The sequence below is a fragment of the Dermacentor variabilis genome, chromosome 1 (assembly GCF_050947875.1).
Source record: "Dermacentor variabilis isolate Ectoservices chromosome 1, ASM5094787v1, whole genome shotgun sequence".
In the NCBI taxonomy this organism is placed as follows: domain Eukaryota; kingdom Metazoa; phylum Arthropoda; class Arachnida; order Ixodida; family Ixodidae; genus Dermacentor; species Dermacentor variabilis.
In genome coordinates this window covers 186,154,414-186,175,803 of record NC_134568.1, presented here as the reverse complement: position 1 = coordinate 186,175,803, position 21,390 = coordinate 186,154,414, and the positions used below count along the sequence as shown (strand labels likewise).

General features: G+C 44.8%; 2 protein-coding genes across 2 annotated transcripts in view; one reads left to right on the top strand and one right to left on the bottom strand.

The window, feature by feature from the left end:
• Snrk (SNF related kinase) overlaps positions 1–19,500 on the top strand; it is a 38,675-nt gene extending 19,175 nt beyond the window's left edge. Inside the window, exons 4-5 of the mRNA XM_075701167.1 lie at positions 2,305–2,451; positions 15,031–19,500. Of these exons, the coding sequence (XP_075557282.1) occupies positions 2,305–2,451; positions 15,031–16,174 (1,291 nt within the window). The 3' untranslated portion in view covers positions 16,175–19,500. The remainder of the gene's footprint in view (positions 1–2,304; positions 2,452–15,030) is intronic.
• LOC142589665 (regulator of microtubule dynamics protein 1-like) overlaps positions 17,688–21,390 on the bottom strand; it is an 82,861-nt gene continuing 79,158 nt past the window's right edge. Inside the window, exon 9 of the mRNA XM_075701201.1 lies at positions 17,688–17,854. Within this exon, the coding sequence (XP_075557316.1) occupies positions 17,807–17,854 (48 nt within the window). The 3' untranslated portion in view covers positions 17,688–17,806. The remainder of the gene's footprint in view (positions 17,855–21,390) is intronic.

Genomic DNA, 21,390 nt, shown 5'->3' with positions numbered 1-21,390 from the left:
GTTCCAATGTGATAGTCTTTCGTTTCCGTTTCCCACTTGGTTCGCCCATATTGTCATGAAGCCTGTCAAAGTATATGGCCGGCAGAGCTTGGCGCAGCGCCAGAAATGCGGATACGCGGATGCGTTTGGCCCTCGAAAGCAAAACTATCTGATCCGCCACTTTCTTGTGGCTCCGCTGTGTGAGAACGCCGGCTGGGCTTGGCCAGCTCGTACACTGATCTCTACAAACATAGTGCAGGTCAATAGGCTAGTGCCACAGTGAGAAAGAGAAGTGGAGGCACTAGGTTGTAGCATGCCATGTGCAAGCATCATCATTGATGTGTGGCACAGTGCAGCTAGGCATGGCCTCGGAGATTGCGATCTCACAGGGTATGCCTAGCTTTGCCAGTTATGTGCCGCAGTGAGAGAGAGTTACAATAGGATCAGAAAGAAGTGCAACTTGTGCCTGGCCACTGTGCGCATGGCAATGAGAAAGACCAGTGCTGCTTGACAGCGTATTTGACGCAGGAATTTTTAACTGCAGTGCCGAATGAATGTGGAACCCGGCGAAAGCTTGGTGTGCACCAGTTGGTATTTGAGAGTGCAGCTCCTAGGCGGCCGTTCCTGTGGCAAGTGTCGATGTAACTGACGGAATGAACACAGCGAAGCGAAACGCGGAGTGCAGCAGCGGATAAAAGATGGCAATAGCGAAGAGAGCATGAGGAGGAAATAGGAGGAGAGTGCAGCGGAACCATGAGGCGGAGGAGGAGGGTATGGTGAAAGTGTGAGCAGGAAAGTGAAGTGCCACGCAAGGCAGGCTGTGCGGCGACGATGGCTACGAGATGGCGTCAGAGTAGCGCGCATTGTCAGGGAGGTCTGTCTGCTGCGGCTGCTGGGAATTGCATCCACATGTCACCTGCGCACTGCCTCTCAAAATTTCTCAATTACCGAGGCAGTCGTGCACACTTTCCTCCGTTTGCAACGTACCGCACGAGCTAGATTGTCCACGTCAGCTAATATATTGTGAAATGAAAACACGCATAGAGCTGTGTTCGAATTTCGCATTAGGGAGTATTGTAACCCTAGATGAATTTTTTTCATTTAGGAGACGAATCTAGTTCGTTATATCCACTGGCAGAAAAATTTGACTTCATTAAAACAAGGTTTAAAATACATGGATCTCTATGGGGATTTCAAGCAGAATTGCATTTACGTTATAATCTGTTTCGTTATAACAAGGTTCAAGCTTTTTCTTGAGATGCTACCGTGCTAGTGTGGTTTCTTGTACTCGTAAAAAAAAAAAAAAAAGACACGTTTGTCCCTCCAGCGCACCTGGTCACACCACTGTATAAGAGGCACCAGGAAAAAAATGAGACTTGTACTGGGATAGTATTTGTCACTTGCCTGCTTAAGATTCTGTTACGAATTTAATTAAAAACAGAAGCCTTTTGTAGCTACAGTCTACACATGAAAATTCTAATTGGAAACCACCATAGTTGATTTTAATGTTAGGGTCATAAGTTTGGTGCGAGGCCAATACACTTTCATGCAACAGGACAACCATTGCAGTATTCATTATTGGATTCTGCATTAGTTATTATTAACCTCACAGTGTAGCTATAGAGATTACAGGAGTGCCTAGTATTAATTTTGCTGTATTTATATAATACCCCTGTCAAGCGGGCAAGTTAAAAGTGCACTTTGCCAAATCTAAATGTCGCAAGCTGAGTGTACTCGCAGGAGAGTGCACTCTGGTCGGAGTGCGTTCACGGAACGCACTTTGCTGGTCGAGTACGTAGCCTCGCCACCAGCAATTTCAACGGTACAAAATGTAATGCGTAAAAAAAGGACACAGAAGTTAATTCTAGCTGTTGAACAGCTTTTAACAAAATGATCAGAGCATAACTCGCTGATGTTCTGTTCTAGCAGGAACAAATGCCGCCTCATCGCACGCCACCATATTCTTCTGGATTGGCTAGGCATTCGTCTTGGCCGGCCTTGACTTGCAACACTCTTATGATAAAGATACTTTCATTTTTTATTGAGTAAATATTGATTACAATTGTTTTTACTTATAATACAATTAAACCAATCGCTTTTTAGAAGTCTTTTTAATTTTAATCTACATCTTCAAAAAACATGGTTTTAGGCTGTCAACATATTTTTTAGTGCGAGTGCACTCTGTTTTCCCGTTTAGCAACCGCGTAGCCTAAAGTGTCACTCAAGGTCCCGATGTGCACAGTAAGTGCACCTAACTTGCCCGCTTGACAGGGGTATAACAGTGTTTGAATTGCTAAAGTTCATGAAGTGTGCTCTCATCTGCAGGGCATTGGACCGTAATGAATACAACTATATGACTGCTACATATTATCTCTTGGCTGAGCGTAAGCTCCGTGCACAACGCCAAGAAAAAGCTCAACAGCTCAACCGTACTTCTAGGGCAGATCTTTCTCCTGTAGCAGTTACTCCAGGGTAAGTGTCTTCCTGGTTGTCTCTATTTCTGACATAACTGCTTTACTCTGGCAGCGCGTAGTTCAGCCGACCGTAGCCTTTGTATTATAACTTTTATCTAGACTTTTCTTTATGGTAATTCTTCTGCATCTACAATATTTTTTTTTTCGTGCTCTTAATCGCCCGGAGGGGCAAGAGCAAATGCAAGTGCTAATGGCAGCCTTGAAATTCTTGGAGTTCGAGATGGCAGTGATGGAGGCAGGGAGGTGGTTCCAGTCTTCTGAGGTTCTTGGTATAAGTGAGTCTGAGTAAATTTTCATGTGAGGAAGGAGTACACAAACTTTTTGGAAATGATCAATGAGAGGTGATACATACGATGGCCCGTGGAGCAATTCTGCCCTAAGTATGTGATCGAAGTAAAATATATTATGGAAGAGGCACAGTCTAGAACACCTTCGGCACAAAGCGAGATCTAGTAGGTAAAGTTGGTTTCATTGAGGAGACACTAGAATACTGACTATAGCTAAAAAAAATAAACCGGGTGCTACGATTTAGGACTAGCTCTAAAAGGTTTGTTAGTCTTACCTGGCCAGGATCCCAAATTGAGCAGGTATACCTGGGTCTGAACAAGGTCTTGTAAAGTCGGAGCTTTACAGTAGTACTGACGTGTGAGAAGTTCCGACGCAATAAAACCTAGCATGTGATTAGTATTGTTCATAATATAGTTTACATTCAAAGTGCACGATACATTCTGGGCTATAATGAGGCCGAGATGTTTGTAAGAAGTCACGGTTGTTAGGGGTGTGTTATTAAGAGTGTAATTAGCAGGATTAATTGAGTAAGGCAGTCGGGACACACACATGCTTTTACACTTGTTAATATTAAGTTTTATTAGCCAACCAGAACACCGGCGCAAAATACAGTCAAGGTCAATCTGTAATGCAGTATGGTCACAGGGGTTATAATCTATGCAGGATATTACACAATCATAAGCAAACAGTTTTATAGAAGAAGAAACTTGGGTAGTAAGATAATGTACATGGGAAAGAGTAGCGATCCTAAAACCGACCCCTGAGGTGCCCCCAGTGTTACTGTAGTGAAAGAAGAATATTGAAAGCAGTTAGAAAGAATTTAATCCAACCTGACTGACTGAATAAACTTTATTGAAACCAGCAAGAGGTGGTGGCGGGGCCTAGGCCTCCCACGTGGGGACGTCGAGGTGTTGCCTCTTCGCCGCCTCGCAGGCCTGCTGGGTCGCCCAGAGTTGGTCGTCAAGGTTGGAGCTACGCAGGGCAGCGTGCCATCTCAACGAGAGGGTCGTGGGGTTAGTGTCGGGGTATTGTTGTGTACAGTCCCAAAGCATGTGTGGAAGTGTGGCTGGCTGTGTCTTGCAGATGTGGCACATGGGATTGGGGTAAATGTCTCGGTAGATCTTGTTGTAGATTTGTAACGAGGGGTAAGTATTGGTTTGTAGCAGGTGGAAAGTTGTAGCCTGTGCTCGGGATAGTTTGTTGTGTGGGCCGGGGAAGGTTCTACGCTCTAAGTAGGACTTCACAAGATCATTGTAGCGTGTCAAGCGATACCTATCAGTGGGGGCAGCCTCCCCTTCTCCCATGCAGTTAACTAGGCCTCGCACTAGGGAGTGGGTAACCTCATTCAGGTTGGGGAGGTGCGGGTGGATGGTGCCTACATGAGCCGGGAACCAGATGAGTGTAACCTGATGGTCGGTTGAGCGAGGTGCTTGTTGCAAGATGCGCAAGGCTTGATGTGAAATACGGCCGTTGATATAGTTGATAACGGTGGAGCGGGAGTCAGAGACGATGGCATGGCATGTTAGGTCTAGTGTGGCTAGTGCGATGGCCACTTCTTCAGCTTCCTCAGCGTGTGGGGTTACTAGGCTGATAGCATGGTGGAGAGAGCCTTCACGCGTGGTGACAGCTGCAAAGCGGGTACCGTGGGGATATTCGGCGTCGTCAATGAAACTAACACCGTCATGGTGAGTAAGGATTTGGTGAGAGCCGTGGCACGTGCTGTGCAACGTGCATGATTGTATTCAGGGTGCATGTTTCTGGGGATACGGCCGGGTGAATCCAAGCTCGTATGGTGGAGAGGATCTGGTGTTTATGGCCGTGTTGATGGTGGTAGGTGATACCGAGCGAGGTGAGGATATGGCGGCCCATCGCTGTGAGAGTGAGTCTCTCCAGCTGAGAGCGGCGTTTGGCCTCAATGAGCTCGTCCAGTGTGTTATGGACCCCTAGTTGAAGGAGGAGGTCAGTGCTGGTTGCACCAGCACTGACCTTGATGCACTGGTGTCTTGTTTATAGACACTGCGTAGGAGGATGTTGAGCTTGGTTTGTTCAGCCTTATACCAATTTTAATCCAACCTAGGATATTTCATTTAACTTCGGACATTGGCTTCAACGTTCAATCTATCAAGTTTAAGAAAGAGTAGCTGATGCGAGACTGAAGCCTTAGCGAAATCTAGAAAAATACAGTCGACAATGAAACAATTATAAAAAGTGTGAAATAAGTCGTTTGCGAATAACAAAAGCTGCATTTCACAAGAAAAATATTTTCGAAAACCATGTTGACAAGTAGAGATAAATAAAAATAAAATAAATAAAATAAAAATAAATGAGTTAGATTGAAGAAAACGTACCACAAGTGAATAGATGACGTGTTCCACGAGCTTGCAAGGTGTACTGGTCAATGATATCGGTCTGTAGCTTAGTGGAAAATGAGAAACACCCGATTTGTGCAAAGGAACCACTCTCCCCACCTTGCAATCACTTGGTATGGTGCAACTTTGCAATGACTGTGAGAAAATCTTGGAATGAATCAATGCTGAATACATTGATGTAGATTTCAAGGACTTCAAATACCAATAATTTACGGTATAACCATATATTATAATATACCGTATATTGTATGGTATAATATATGCTGCTGTTAATAATATATAAGACAGAAATGGAAGTACGTCTGTAGTTAATGACTGCTGCACAGAGGGAGCAATAATATTAAATATCGAAACAGGTAAACCAACTGCTTTATCTTGGTCATCAGAGACGACCTTAGACAACTTTGATAGAATTATCTGCCACATCAAGGGCAGATCTGCAACAATGACGGTTCGTTGCGATTACTCTGTTACTGGAGCCAGCATTTAACGCGACTTTCGTTCCCTTTCGATAAAATTACAGCTAATTTCCCTGATAGAAATACAAATTCCCTGGGTATTTCCAGACTATTCAAATTCCCTGAGAATTCCCAGTTTTCTCGGTTGGTAGACACATTTCAGTTAAACCTTGATATAACGAAATTTGTAAACTTGGCAATTTGCTTCATTACATAGAAATTTCATTATAGTACTGCAATTCAGTCTTTTGTGGAAACAACTACAGTCTCCAATAGCTTTTTCTTGCACGGAAGGGACTGCAAAATTCAACGAATTATCAGGCAATCATAAAAAAAAGCAAATTTGAATGAGAAAAAAATTATTTTGTTGAACTTGACAGTCGGGGACGGAACATACGATTTTTTGCCGTGTCAACAATATCTTCACATTGGCGGTACAAAGCGAACCCAGTCACGCTTTCATGTTCATTCTGCCCTTGCGGCTGATAGTGTCGCCCGCACTGTGATGACGCTATCATAAAACACGCTGGCAGCCAGTCTGCCTCTTGCTTCACCGCGCCTCCGAAACTTGAGATTGCGCAACCTCCAGCACTAAATGCGCAGGAAGACAGTGCACCATGCCACACCAGCTTGGCTTGCTCAGCGGCAGATTACCTCTAAAACAGGGTGCATGGGCTGTATAGGCGCTCAGCCACGCTTACAGCCATGCACAGCAACAGCCACACTAGAAAAGGATATGCGCGCCAACCTGCCCCCCACTCCCTCCTCGTTCCCCTCCCCTTCTTACCCTTTGCTCACGCAGGAAGACAGCACTCATGAAGAGCCACTATCCTTCTTGGCACACCCTCGCGCGCTTTCACTAGCACCTAAAGCATACGTGTCCAGCGCTATTTCTACACTAGTTTTCTGCTTTGGACACACAGAAAGCAGGCCTGCGTTTTATTTGGGTAGACATTAGAATCGGGTAAATACTGCCAAATGAGTCAGCAATGTGTTTTGGCACTTTACCACCCATCGGGCTCAGTGAAAAAAAGAACAGTCACGAATAGCATACGCTGTAGTGAATCAGTAGTTTGATAAACACGTTGCATGTCCAGGGTGCATACAAATTTGATAACGCAAGCCAACTTTTCAGGTTTTTGTGTGGTTACTTGCAACTATGTACTATACTAGTTGTCTGCACAGTTGTCAAGCTCTAGACGCATATTCGAGGAATATACTGGCCGCATTTCGATGGGGGTGAAATGCGAAAACACCCGTGTACTTAGGTTTAGGTGCACGTTAAAGAAGCCCAGGTGGTCCAAATTTTCAGTCTCCAACTACGCCGTGCCTCATAATCAGATCGTGGTTTCGGCATGTGAAGCCCCATAACTTAATTAATAGGAATCAAAATTTTGATATCGTTAAAGCAGCGTGGCTTTTGAAGTGAGAAAGTGGCAGCTTGACAGAATTTGACAAGTCTTCACTACTGCTAGAATTTAGAATTGTGCAACCAAGTCTCACAACATATACCTTGTTCAATTTAGTAAGTATGCTGACGGCGGCGTGCTACCGAGCAGGAGGCCGTGGCCGCCGATTTTTGATGGGGGCGGGATGCAAAAATGCTTGTGTCCTGTGCATTGGGTGAACTTCAAAAAGTCCAAGTGGTCGAAATTATTCTGGAGTCTCCTATTACAGCTTACCTCCTGATCGGATTGTGGTTTTGACATGTAAATCGCCATGATTTAACTTTTAATCAATTTAGTATGTGCGACACCCGTAATGAAGGCCAATCTGATCAAAATTAAAGTTTTAGTCATCAACTGATACAATCCATAGAACTACCTGTAAAAGAGCTACGGCACATTAATGAAATAATTATATGAACTTTTTTGCTCATTTGTAGACTGTATGTAAAAAAACAAAGGTCTTTTGATGATAAAAAAAATCATACCATGTCTGAAAAATACACGAGTATTTGCAAAAGCCATGACCTCTGTTTGAACATTGTGCTGCTTGTGCATGTACAGCAAGAAATTTTGGCTGTATCAATGTGGACAGCAGTCATGAGCTAGAAAATGGTTTGCATTAATTAATTTGTGCTTCTTTCTTGTCACGTAACGTAAAGGAAAAATAGAAAATATATCTGTGCAGGTGTACTTCGGATGAAACCAGTGAGCATATGGTTTGTAGCCTATAGCATGGTAATGGTGGGCATCTAGTATGTGTGGATTTGCCTAAACTTTGTCCTTCTGGCTTTAAACAACCTTGTGGTTTCTTATAGTATTGCGTTTTTTCAAGCTAATATATGTACCCAAATTTAGCCTATCATTTCTACTACAGTTGAAACCTGCGATAATGAAATCCAGCGACTATGAAATTCTCAGGACGAAATATTTTCATATCCCCGGTGAACGCCCATAGGATTTAATGCATTTTGTACCTCTCAACAACGAAACGTTGCTGTACTAGAATACCACATCAACGAAATTTGCTGGAATGTAACCTTGCATATTACCTACTTGCGCAAGGCTAGCAGCCTTCAAAATGTGCTCAAATACGATGGCTTTGCAGTAAAATTACATAAGATACCACCACTGTACACTTGTGTGGGCACCATCATTTTTGTTTACAAAAACAACGAAGTGCCAGAAGCAATTGCGCTGGAAACAGGTCATCGCCGCCATCTTGTTTGTTGATCGCCTGTTTGAAGCGGTAGCCCACAACTTTTGTTTACAGAAGCAATTGCGCCGGAAACACCAGAAACACGTCATGGCCACCATTTTGTTTGTTGATTGCTCATTTGAAGTGGCAGAATGTTGCTACCAGAGTGTACTAGACAATGGTCAAGTGGGCACAATGGTGCTCTCCCGCTGAGGTGCAGCGTTTGGAAAAATTCTGCGAGGGCACTGAATTGATTGAACTGGATTGGGACGGAGACATGCTCCACGGCAGATTCATCCTAATTTCGCTGTGGGCACTGAGACTGATTGCGCACGTTTGCTGTTATAATGGTGCTTTATTTCAAATGCAAATTTATATTGACACCTTTTTGCTACGTGTACATATTTGAGGCATGGGTTGTAAAACATGACGTTTTCAATTTTGCTGTCTTTGTCAAGTGCGTCGTCTGCTAGCAAGCACACGTTCGTTGCGCACACGCTGGCGGACGCTCAGTTTTTCTCACAGAGTGTCTGTGCAGTAAAATTTTTTATGGTTTTACTTGCTTTGGTGCACCCATGACTCTTGTTGGCTGGTACCAGTTGTAGTTTTAGCCAGGTGAACTGCTATTTTTGATATTGTTTCCTAAAAGTAACACGCAGTTTTTGCCACAGAATCCGGCTAAATATCTGCAACACGAAGCCACGTAAGAAAATTTTATTTATATTGCGTTATTTTACCCGCGCTTCTTGTTAGTAGAATATTGACCAGGGACAATGATCAAAGATACCGATATTGCAGTGAAATAAACCAGGTTTATTAACGGCGTGGCACGAAGAGATGCAGATGACCAATGCACTTCTATAGGTAAATCTAAGGGCACACAGACATGTATACAGTCGAACCCGACTACATCGAACCTGCTACATCAAATTATTCTGTATATTGAACAATTTCTGAACACGGTATAGTTACAATGAGTATATATAGCAAAGATTACGCTTACATCGAACAAAAATAGCAGCGACTCCCGACATATAGAACGACAAGCGGCGCTAAAGTGCCCCCAGAAGTTGGCTTTCTGTCGCGGCGGTGGGGAAACCTGGTGGCGCGGCTCCATCCAACCACTCTCCCGACCGTGACTGCGGTACATCAGGCGAGCCTTTGACACCCCCTTGCAAAAAATAATCCAGGCCTGCCTGCAGTGCTTGCTCAGACAGCCAATCAGAGGCTCTTGCGTCCTCGTCGTGCGAGATGGCGCAAGTGCGGTTTGTCTCGCTGCTTTTCTGGTTCATTGTTCTTGTGCCTTGTGGGCCTTCTCCCGCAGTGTTGCCATAATGAAGTGGCAGAATTTAATTTTCGCTGTGAAGCTTGAAATCATAAATCAGGTTGAATGTGTTGAGAAGTCGAATGACCCCACAGTGTGAAAGATTCCGAGGAGCACTGTCAGCACGATCTTGAATAAGGGGAGCTGACAAACTCTCGACCCGGTGCCGATGGCACCTGACACGTACGCACAGCCGTGTACAAGTGGTTCATCCGAAATTGCTACAGACATGCCGGCTTCTGCGTGCAATGAAGCCATTGCCGGTGTTGCCGAAGTTTGGAGCGAGCTGTCAGAATTTCCGGAAGCTGTTGACAAGTCAACGGTCGACGAGTTTGTGAATGCAAATGATGGTGTCGCGACCACAGGAGAGCCTGAAAACGAAGACTACATTGCTGACATCCTACCGAGTACAAGTGAAAGTTAGCACAATGAGGAAAGCAATGATGGTCCTTTGCCCACATCATCCAACGTGATTGGTGCACTCGCACAACTAGTCTGGTCCTTCTGCGCGAATGTGGAAGGTTGCGGCCTCAGTTGCTTCGACTCTTTAGACAATGTGGCGAAGTGTGTGCGTCGCAGGCAGCGAAACTGGCCGAGCAGAAGAAAATACAGGACTATTTCATGCGAAACTAAGCTAGTTTCATGAGTAAAGTGGTTTTATAAATGGTATGGTGCTTTTAGGATGTCCAATTCTTTAGCAGGCTTATATCGAATTATGCCCTATATCAAACTGATAGGCATTTTTTTGCAAGTTCGATATAGCTGGGTTCGACACATATCTAATAGAATGATTATCAAATATTCGAAATGCACTGATTGAAAAAGTGAAAACTTCCGGCCGGAATAAGTGTGTTTCTTTTAAAAGCTGCACCGGCCCCAGGTGAACCAATCAACTTTCTGAAAAAGGAATCAAGGCAATTACTGGATGTCAATACGAACAACAATGTTAGGAAATAGGTATTGCCTATGGACTCAGCCCAAATTGGGGAGATCGGGAAATCTTTACCAGTGCAATCTCCTTCAGCCTGCCAGGAGGAGAAATGAAGTAGAAAAGTATATTCTAATAAAACGGTATTTCCTATTCAAATTGTATTCGACTTCCGAATTCACTATTAAAAATTATCGAATAGCCATTTCCGTTGGAATGTAATGCATTACAGCACATTTGAAGTCTTGAAGGTGAGGGGCCGATGCAAGTGAGGACTCTTATTCCGAATGACTGTGCTGCTGGAGAGTCGTGGCTGTTGCGCAGAGGCGCACCAGTTCCCGAGAGAAGTAATGCACAGGTGCTAATCGGTTCTGCTGAACAAGTTCCTACCTGTCATTCAATACAAATGCTCCGTTTTAGGGCAGCCTCTAAATCTGCTAACTTGATTCAGGCAAGGAAAACACTTTTTTGACAGTCTCACCATGTCTGCAACCCATTAAAACTGGGTGCCCAATGTGGTACCGTACTTATCTTCAACGAACACAGCAGATTTACAAATATCTGTATGTGTATGTGAGGTATGCCATTTCTTTCATTGCTTCACTATTGCCCTTATAATAGTGCACCGCATAACTGAAAGCAACCGTTCATAATACAGAAGCTGCATCCTCAGTTCATCGGGCGTAAGTTGGGAATGGCATTACATTTAGGTTTGAAATATAAGATAAGCGTAACATGGTTTCGTCAAAAACCAGTCTCGAGAATAATTTCTTTCATTTACACCTGTACAGAAAAGCCGAAGGACACAGCTACATCTTTCTTTTTTTTATTAAGCAAATTCTGGCGTTTTATGTCTGGTGATATGATTGTGAGGACTCTGTTCAGTTCTCACCACCTGGGGTTTTTTCAGGTGTACCTAGACAGTACACAAGTGTTTTTCCATTTCATTCCCATGGAATTCCGCGACCTGGTTTGAATCCATGAAGTCGAGCTAAGCAGTGCAACGCCATATCCGCTATGTGGCCACTATATAGGCTACCGCGCAGTTTTTGTTTTGTTTTGTTTAATATGGACTGGACAAAAGTTCCACATGGCTTACGGGCCATAGATTAGCATATATAATGGCTACCTAAAACTTTTTGTCGCCCACGGTCCAACTGCAATAAAATAACCCATACCAATCGGCAACTTTACATTTACATGCAATAGTACCATTCAGAACTCGACGTTCGATAGAGGAGCTTGTAAGTGAATGACTGAAAGGTGATCGTTGTATATCTGGCGCACTGTGACAATGACACTAGTGGAACACAGGAAAAAGTCACCAGCTGCATGTAGAGTGCCGTGTTCATTGAAGGAACCAAGTGTAATAACACTACAGCACCACATATCATATTACGGAATAGCCGAACCTTGATATAACGAATGCAGATATAAGGAATTAGTGTATGTAATATATTATTTAGTTTGTCATGCTTTATCTCATTGGAGTATTCTGCTTAACTGAAACCAAAAATGTGGGATCGAACTCGCTATCAGTTATACCAATAAACTTTATTGCACGTGCCTCAAATGTTTTATTCTGATAGCAAAAATACAGTCACTGATCGATTATTCAGATATTCGAACACATCCATGTAGCACCGCCACCTGCCACTGGAACCAATGTAAAAGGGTTGATCCAGAAATAAGGTTCCCATCAATTTTAGACATAGACAACATTATTTATTGTCATAGAAATTTACTCGATTCGAAAGGTGAAACTTTTCTTTATCTTTTTACATAATCGCCATCTTGTTCTATGCATTTTTGTAGACAGTGCTCCAATTTATGTCCCAATGTTGTAGAACTCTACCGCCAACCCGTTGAGGAAACGTTTCACCTCTTCTTTGACTTCATCGTCGCTCTGGAAGCGTTGGCCACAAAAATGTTGCTTTAACTAGGGTAACAAGTGATAATCACTAGGCGCGAGGTCTGGACTGTATGGTGGGTGAGGCATGGCAGTCCACCCAAAGTTTGTCAAAAGTTCCTGGGTATGACGGGAGACGTGAGGTCAGGTGTTGTCGTGAAGTAGCGTTACACTGGCTGCCAGTCGTCCTCGCCGGCGGTTCTGGATAGCTCGCTCGAGTTTTCTTAGTGTTGCACAATAACCGATTGTTGCCCCACGTTCGATGAAATCGATCAGCAGTATCCCCTTACGATCCCAAAAAACACTGGCCATGACTTTGCCTCCAGCAGGACTTTGTTTGACCTTCTTTGCAACTGGTAGTGAAATGAAACACCCACGTTTCGTCTCCCGTAACAATGGAGTCCAACAATCCTTCCTTATCTTCACGACACTTTTGAAGAAACTGGCGAGCACAATCAGAGCATTTCTCCTTGTGGTTTGATGTCAGTAGCCGCAGTACCCATCGAGCACAACACTTGTGATACACCAATTTTTCAGCCAGAGCTCTTTCCATTGTACTGTAAGAACTCCCAGGAATCTGAGCAACAAGTTCACGGACAGTGATCCGCCTGTTTTGAAGCAGTTCGTGTTGGACCATCTCGATAACCGCCTCTAAAACTGATGGTCTTCCACTCCCGTTCTTCATCATGGACTTCCTTCCGACTGGCACTAAACTCCCTGCACCATTTTCATTATGTGTTGAACGGACATACACTTGTCGCCATACACCTCTGTCAACTGACGATGAATACCCACAGGTGGAGTCCCTTTGGTGGACAAAAAGTGAATTACGGAACGATTCTCACACTTGGTGGGATCAACAATGGGAACCTCCATATCGGATGGCTGCTGAGCCAAGAATGTGCCGTGCAGCGAAGCGCGGCTGGGGGGAATAGAGAGTGGGGGAGCAGCCGCGCGCAGCAGTGTTGCCAGATTTCGTCTCGCACCTTCCAGTGTGGCTGGAGCTCTTTGGGAACCTTATTTCTGGATCAACCCTCGTACAGTGGCAACTCGACACTGCAAGCTGTGCCGCTTGATTTTTTTTTTACGTAATGCATGCGCGCTCAATGCTTCCTCTTTTGCACTGTTGGCTGTATTGGCTCGGTTTCTGACCGTGTTTTTGTGAAAGCAACCCTAGTGCTAGCTGTCAAGCACAGTTTTCCTCACCAATGGAAGTAAAGGGCAGTGATATTGCATGGAAAGTTGCGACTCCCTGCTCGGACGCAGGCAATTTGCATTGCGTAAAGGTATGCAGACCCTTCACATGTGAATTTCTTTTTAATTAAGTCTCTGGAATGGTATTTTAAGTCCACGTTGACTTGATATTTGCCTTTAGTGTCCCTTTAATGGTAGTGACAGCAAGTTCAACAATACCATATGCAGCCTACAAGGGTAATGTTATGCACTGCAGCCATAAATATGGGTGCACTTTTTAATTAACGAGGCATAGTAGTCTTCTATGCTTAAGGGTAATTTGAAGCATGAATCCATGATATGCTGATGTACATATGTAGTAAATTAACAAAAAAATTTTTGGTTTTACGTGCCAAAACCACTTTCTGATTATGAGGCACGCTGTAGTGGAGGACTCCGGAAATTTCGACCACCATGGGTTCTTTAACGTTCACCTAAATCTAAGTACACGGGTGTTTTCGCATTTCGCCCCCATCAAAATGCGGCCGCCGTGGCCGGGATTCGATCCCGCGATGTCGTGCTCAGTAGCCCAACACCATAGCCACTGAGCAACCATGGCGGGTATCTGTAAATTTAAATTGCTTAAACGGAATTGCTGGTTAAACAGAACAGCCTCTGTATTGGTTTGTTCTGAATTTGGGTAATGCAAAAAAACTAATAGTAAATGATATAATTCTAAGGAAATGGAACAGCAAAAGCAAGCTCTATTTTTTTTTGCAGACGAAGCCACAATCTCATTTTTATTTTATGACACCGGTCTTCTACGCAGAAAGCCATCCTTAAAAAGCAGTCGCAAAGACTCAAGCAATCAAAAATTGATAGATATTTAATGCATAGCATGTGCAGTCTTGACAGCACCGCCATTCACCCGATATATGACCAGAATGAGAATGACTAAAACTTTGGGACACTTTAAGCACAGCGCGGCGTTCAATAATTTGAACTCCACCAGCACGACCTCGTGCTAATTCAGCCACCCAGTCTACCAGCAAGTGCAGTGTCTTTGCTTCCATATGTCGCCAGTGCCTCGTCTATATCAAAACTAGTGGAGCATAGTGCATCCAGAAGTCGCCTACTGTGCTTAAACCACGGGACAAACTAGCTGCTACACTCGTGTCTTTATGCTTAACATGTCTAACAGGTGTACGACATATAGTGCTACACCTCTGCACATTCTTTCAGTAAACGAACACCTGTTAATTGTACCGTATTTCTCTGATCCCTTGAGGTTCTGGGAGTTTAACGAGATTCTACTGTATTTGAATTAGATTGCCATTTTGTAGTGATATTACTTTTTTCATGTATTTTCATCTGCCAGGCTGCATCGACATTGCAGGCCCATGCAGCAGTTTTGTAGTGCTATATTGTTCTAACCTGAGAAATATTTTAGGCAGTGCCAAGCTCACTCCAGGTTTCTTTGTGCAGTGTGTCCTCAGCGACCCCATCCCCTGCACAAGAGCGGCCTAATGTGGCCCAAGTGCTGGTTTCCCCTGGTGGCTTGCCAAGTATTGCGCTGGATCCTTCTGTGGGCCACCCTCTCACTTCACTGCTCAGTGTGTGCGCAGGCCCTCTTGAAGATGACTCTTCCCTGGCTGTGCCAAGGTCCAGTCTGCCACTGGGGCGGAAGTGCAGCATAGTGCGAGAAGAAGATGACCTGTCTTCTCTTGCCCCTTCCCATTCGCCACCCATCCGAGGTGCAGTTTTCTCAGAGGAAAGCGAATCAACGGAGTCTGATGACCGAGCTGTGCGGCCTGTCCTTTCCCTGCCCACAGCCCCCAGTGGACCTTCTCCACCAATGCCTGATGGAGGCCCACAACGACAATCACCCACAGTGCGGCTGCGCTGCATTCCAGGTCGGCGTCTTCATGCTGTAAAGAGCTCCCCACAATTGCTTGGTGGTGCAGGTGACATTCGTGTGAGACCAGGAGTGGGCAAGCTGCGTGTGCATGCAGCAGGCCGCAATCGAACAACAAGCTGCAGTAGCTCTGATGATGAGGAAGGCGACAAACGCCGCCATCTTCCCACAGCAAAAGGTGACACACCACTCCAGGGAAGCCCATCAGGCAGCGTCCTTCCATCACCCCACGCACATGATGAGGGGTACTCGGCAGACAGCACCGATAGCTTGGACATTCTACCAGATCCAGCCCCACGGCTCACTAACTCAGTTTCTTGCGGAGACTTGACAGTGGAGGAATCTCCTGCACATAAAAGTGATGAGGGTGCATCTTCTTCAGCTGTCCAGTGTGCCGATGTAGTTCTTGTAGAAGAAATGGCGTCAGCGGATGCTCCACGAATCTCCAACAGCTTCAGCCTTGCTGCAGGACTAAGCTGCCTTGGGCGTAAGTCAAGCCGCGATGAGATGCGAAGCAGCCGGTCACGCCTTGGAAGCAGCCTTGCCAAGCTAGTCCCCAATGGAAGTCGAAGTAGTGCCTCCAACAATGCAGGGGCAGGAGCACTGAAGCCCCAATTGGACATCAACCAAAATGGATTCCGAAAAGGCCGCAGCAAAAGCCAGTCAGGGGTAGTAGATGTGAAACTTGCGTCCAAGTGCTGCACACTTTGTTGAAGGGAAATGCTTCCGTGACAATCTCCCAGAACCGAGAATACTCAGAGCCATCCTCAGTAGGTGGATCACATTCCTGGGGGGACCATGCCACGACTGTTTCTTCCATGATTAGCTGTTGTTACCCTTTTGCAGAGAGCCAGAGAGAGGCTCACAGGCATTACTTAGACAGCTTTCATTTCCTTTGAAAGTAATTTGTCTTATGGGCACACTTGACAGCCACCACTTATTCAGTTACTGAATGCAGACTAGAACATTACTTTTGCTTCATAAATTATGGAAAGGCTATATAGTGCAATCGATATCACAAACCAGCACCACCAAAGCTTTAACAGTTGTGCATGGCTTATTTAAGAAAATTAACAATGCTTCTAAAGAACTGCCATCTGTTTTCTGTTGAATTTTATTTGGCTGCAAGAGCTGCTAGCAACTAGAAGCTTATTAAGCTGGTATTCCTCATGGAAAAGTATTAACACTTCCTTGTCATGCATTTGAACGCTAGTGCACTTTCACTGGTCACTGTATTCACCACATAATCGTGTCTTCTTCCGTGGAGGGAGGCTGTTGCTTTGAAATGGAATGTGTAGCTCCTTTGAGCTTGCCACACAGACCGACATATGGCATACAGGGGGGAGAGGATACCCTACGAACAGCACAACAAAGTAGACATATGGTCAAAACAAAGCAAGTTCTTAGTACAAAAAGTTGTCCTCTTTCCTTATTTACTCACTGTAACCTTAGTGATGCTGTACACCAAAGTTGTAGGCATAGTGGTGTAAGTTCAAAGGTGTTTGTGTCACATTCCTAATTCACACAGATACGTGGAAGTTATGTTGAACGTGTGTGGGCTTCTGTTATTGTGCAACTGTTCAATTTACAAAGAAACCGTAGCTATTGTGTAACGCTGTTTAAAAGTTCTGGTCGCAGTGCAGGCACTGGTGTCTTTTTTGATGTCCCAGCCACGCTCGATGTGTCACTTGGCACAGCCTGAAAGGTTCGGCCATCACTAGTGGTTTTAGAGCTTTTTAGCAAGGACGTGGTTTGGAAGATGAGTGCAAAGGCAATGCGAAGTGTGCCACCACACATTGTTCTTGGAGAATTTGAGTGGCCCTGGTACGATTGTTTGCTGCTGTGGTTGCTGCTTGTGCATTTAAAATGAACACGGGTTGACCCAAAAGTGGCTTGTGCTTCGTTTTCTAAAGGGCGCAACGTGAGTGCATGTACATACTAGGTTGTCTAAGGCAAGCTTATCACTGTATGCACTCTCTGCCCCTTCCCACTGTTTGTGTTGTAAAGTCATGCATCTTGTGTGTTCTCAGAACCATGTCATGTAACAAGGAGAGTGTGAAATAGGCACTGTGCTCTGGTGTTTCAATTGTGTTGTCTCTATAGGTGTATTGTGTGTGCAGGTGCCTGTCTCCTACAACCAACACAACACACACAAAAAACAAGATTACAACTTTAGCAATAACTGTGAAAAATGTAAATGTAGAGTTGTTGTAGTAAAAACAAAAGGTTGTTAAACAATACTTGGTCTTTATTTCATAATCTTGGAACACTATAGCCAAACTTAATACTGCACGTTTCTTCAAAACACATTCCAGGCCGTGACAAGTTAAGGCAAGAAGTGCAAAATTATGACATGCCCAACTTTCTCAATGACTGCTGGGCCTCTTCAGACACCTGAAAAAAGGAAGTGTTAAAATGAAATATCAAATTCTGATGTCAAGGAACATGACCTGGTCAGGTCTACACAAAAACGTGAAAGACCAAGTTTCAAAACAAGCGACTCTCTTAGCATTCACATACAGGTCCATGCAGCGCTATGAACAATAAGAAAATTGCAGCCATGCATAAATGATCTTCCTGAAATATACAAAGATTAAATACACAAACTCATTCACTAGCACACTGCGAGAGTGAAATCAAAGCTTGCTTTAAGCTTGGCATTTGCTTTGTTCCAGCTAACATGCAGAAGACCCTGATAAAAAAGAAACACAGTTTTTGTTCTACAGATCTGTGCAACTGCCTGCACAAACACAGCTTTTCTGGTGAAAATTTTTAATGTAATTATTTGAGGCACTATCATAACTACAATGTTCTGCAAATGAGTTTCATAGCTATAACTCCAAACTTTGTGTGCCCTCCACACATTGTTTTGCCTATAATGTAAATAAACAGTACTTGCAAAAATGCACCTGTTATTTAAGGTGGGGTCTGACAATGTCTACATTTGAAAGTTTCTGAAGCACTGTTCCAAGAATGCAGACTGATGGCAGACATCAAGAAGATAGAAAATAAGCCTTTTTACTAACACAAATGTCAGTCAAAAGGATGTTTAATTGAGCTAGTCGATTCATTATTCGAGGAGTGTAGCAGCAGAAATCGTGGACACAGAAAGGAACGCAGCGCAGCTAAGTCCATGTCTGTTCGTTCCTTTGTGTCCCACAATTTCTGCTGCTACAATCCTTGAACAAATGTCAGACTCCTTACTGAGCTCAAGCCTTCTTTCCAACACCCAGCCAATTGCAAGAAGCAAGTTTTGGCACTTGCATAAAGCCCTAACAGTTTAAGCAACAGCAGATTCCCCCTTTGTTTTACTTGGTAATACAATTACTTTGCAGACAGTAACAGTTGTAACAACACTGGCCTCAAAATAACCTATTGAATTTATTCAATTATAAGGCGATCATAGTTATAAGGTGAGGGTGCCAGTTGGGAGAGCCAAGAAAAAAATTTTGTAATGTTTCACGTCGTTAATTCAGGTGACGCACAACCATATGGGTACTATAGCGCACATTAAGCTATCTGCCCTCGGTGCACCTAGACTCTGTCCACATCGCAGATCGTTTTTTTGCCGCGCTATACACAGCAGCCGCCAAGGTAGAACGCCTCTTCCCTCCCTTCAAGTGCCTCACATGTGATGCAAGACTGAGTTTCCACCCTTGTGTGTGCGAGATTGAGCTGCCATCGTCAGCTTGCCATCGCACGCTTTCACTCACACATACAGCATACGGTGTGCAGGGACGATGTTATCACGAGAGTATCCTGGTAGGTCCATACTGCACACAGAACCCGTAGCAACCATAATATAAATAACCAACTTTAGCCAGAGGAGGTCAACCCGGCATGGCGTTGCCTTGCAGCGCACATGGCTTTGACTCCAAACTAAAATCTACTAACCCTCAAGCCCAAGCCGGGCTGGAAGACTGGGTGGCAAAGGTCGCGGCCAGATGGATGCCACCCTAGCCCCTTCTGCCTGATCTCGACTCCCAGCTCCCCCTCCCCTCGTCTTCAATAAAGTTTAATTCTTTCCTTCCTGCCCTCCACGTGTATGTGTGCCCATGTGCGTGATGTGATGTACCGATGAGCGTTGGTCAGCAAACTCTATGCTCCGCGTATGGGTGAATATTTCATTGGAGTCCTCAGGACCACTAAATTGGCAGCGATGTGCGGTGACAGTGCATCAGTGAGCCACAGTATGGTCTAAGCCTAACGCACCAGTCTCGCCGTAGCGGCCACAGCATAACTGGTGCCTCCGAGGCAGCACTGACGCGCAACGCTCCGCATCAGCGTGCAGTGGGCCCATCCACCGAAGAAAGATGGCACCAGCATGCATGGAGGACATGCGTGAGTGGGGTTCCCAACGAAAGACTGCAGTAGCTGTGCGACGACAGATAAGTGGATGTCCGTGCAGAGTCGAACGCGGCTTACACTAGGTTAAAAATGACCCTGACACCCCACACAACTGGCCCCTTAATGAGGACCATGTCTGAGATTCATGTAGCTGACCTGCGCAGCAAGCTAGAAAAGCATGGTTTAGACAAAAACCAGATTGAGAGATTCGCTCATTGAACGGCTGTCGCACGTGCTTCATGAAACGGGCCAGAACGCAGACTTGCGAATTTAAGGTACATGTGGATCCTATGACAACAAGCATGGAGTCTGTGGAGGCTGATTTAGACAAGCGTTCTGGAAAATAGCAGTGCGCAGCCAGAGAAGAAAGCAAAAATCACTCGCAAGTAATGGCCGAAAGAAAATGATGTCACGGGCTGGGTACTATGTACTTTCACGAGAACTGAGGAAGTGGAGACAGCCCAGACCTACTTTTGCAAGCACTTGTGAAAGGTTCAGGCTTCTGAACGAGGAGTTCTTGCAGATGACACGAATGATGAAAGAGAAATGGACCCTGGCCCTGAATAACACAACTCAATTGACAGAGCACATCCAAACCACCATGAATGAAAGACTTGCGCTAAGTAAAGAGCTGGCTGAGGAAAGAAACTGGTGGGTAGCTCTCCGCAAGCAAGTTGAAGAGCTTCAGAAAGCCCTTCTGGACGCAGGCTCAAGGGCAGTGGACAATCGCCTATCCCAAGACAGCGCCATGGTGGAGCAACACGTTTGCTACCTGGTGTCTGGTCATGCAACAACAGATGGCAATATTGAAGGGCCAATTAGGAGCAATTTTAGCTCGGACAACAAAGACATCTGAAAGACCACGGGAAGCAAGGTCTGAAGATCCAAAGAGGACAAGAAAGGAAGGTTGTGCTAGGCAAGAGAGAAAAGGAAGAAAAAGGAACAGTAAAGGCAGATGCAGAAAACAGCGACACTAGTAAATCTTCAGTCTGCTACTCCATTGGCTCCAGCATACCAATAGAACACGGCACATGACAAAAAGAAAGCGCCATGTATTCAGCTATGGAGACGAGAGTGCTGCCAGATTGAAACATGTGGTCCTCCGCACAGTAAAATGAAACATGCTGGTTCACTAATGGGTGAATGGGACTGCCACTGTCTATGAGATTATTGCAAAAGTGGATTCTGCAGCAGATATTTCGAACATACCTGAAGCCATGAAGTCCAGCATATTGGCATGGAAAACGAGAGGCAGTGGACATTTCTTTGTAGTATGCGGGATACCAGAAATAATCCCAGGCAATGAAACCAACCATGAGAAAAGTGAAACCTGGTATGAATGTCTGCAATGAGTTGGGGCCACGAGTAGAGTGTGCTGCCAGGGGGAAAGAGAATCGAGGGTGACCCACAAGAACACCCATACAGTGCACAGGATGCTGGGTGTCTCCTAGACCACAAGTTTGCTCTTTTTTAGGGCAATGGGAAGGGTAAATGGGTAAAATTTTAGGGCAAATGGGAACAGTTGTACAGGACGTTAGACTCAAACCATAGAGCTGTATGCAGTAGCAGAGACGCACCTTCAT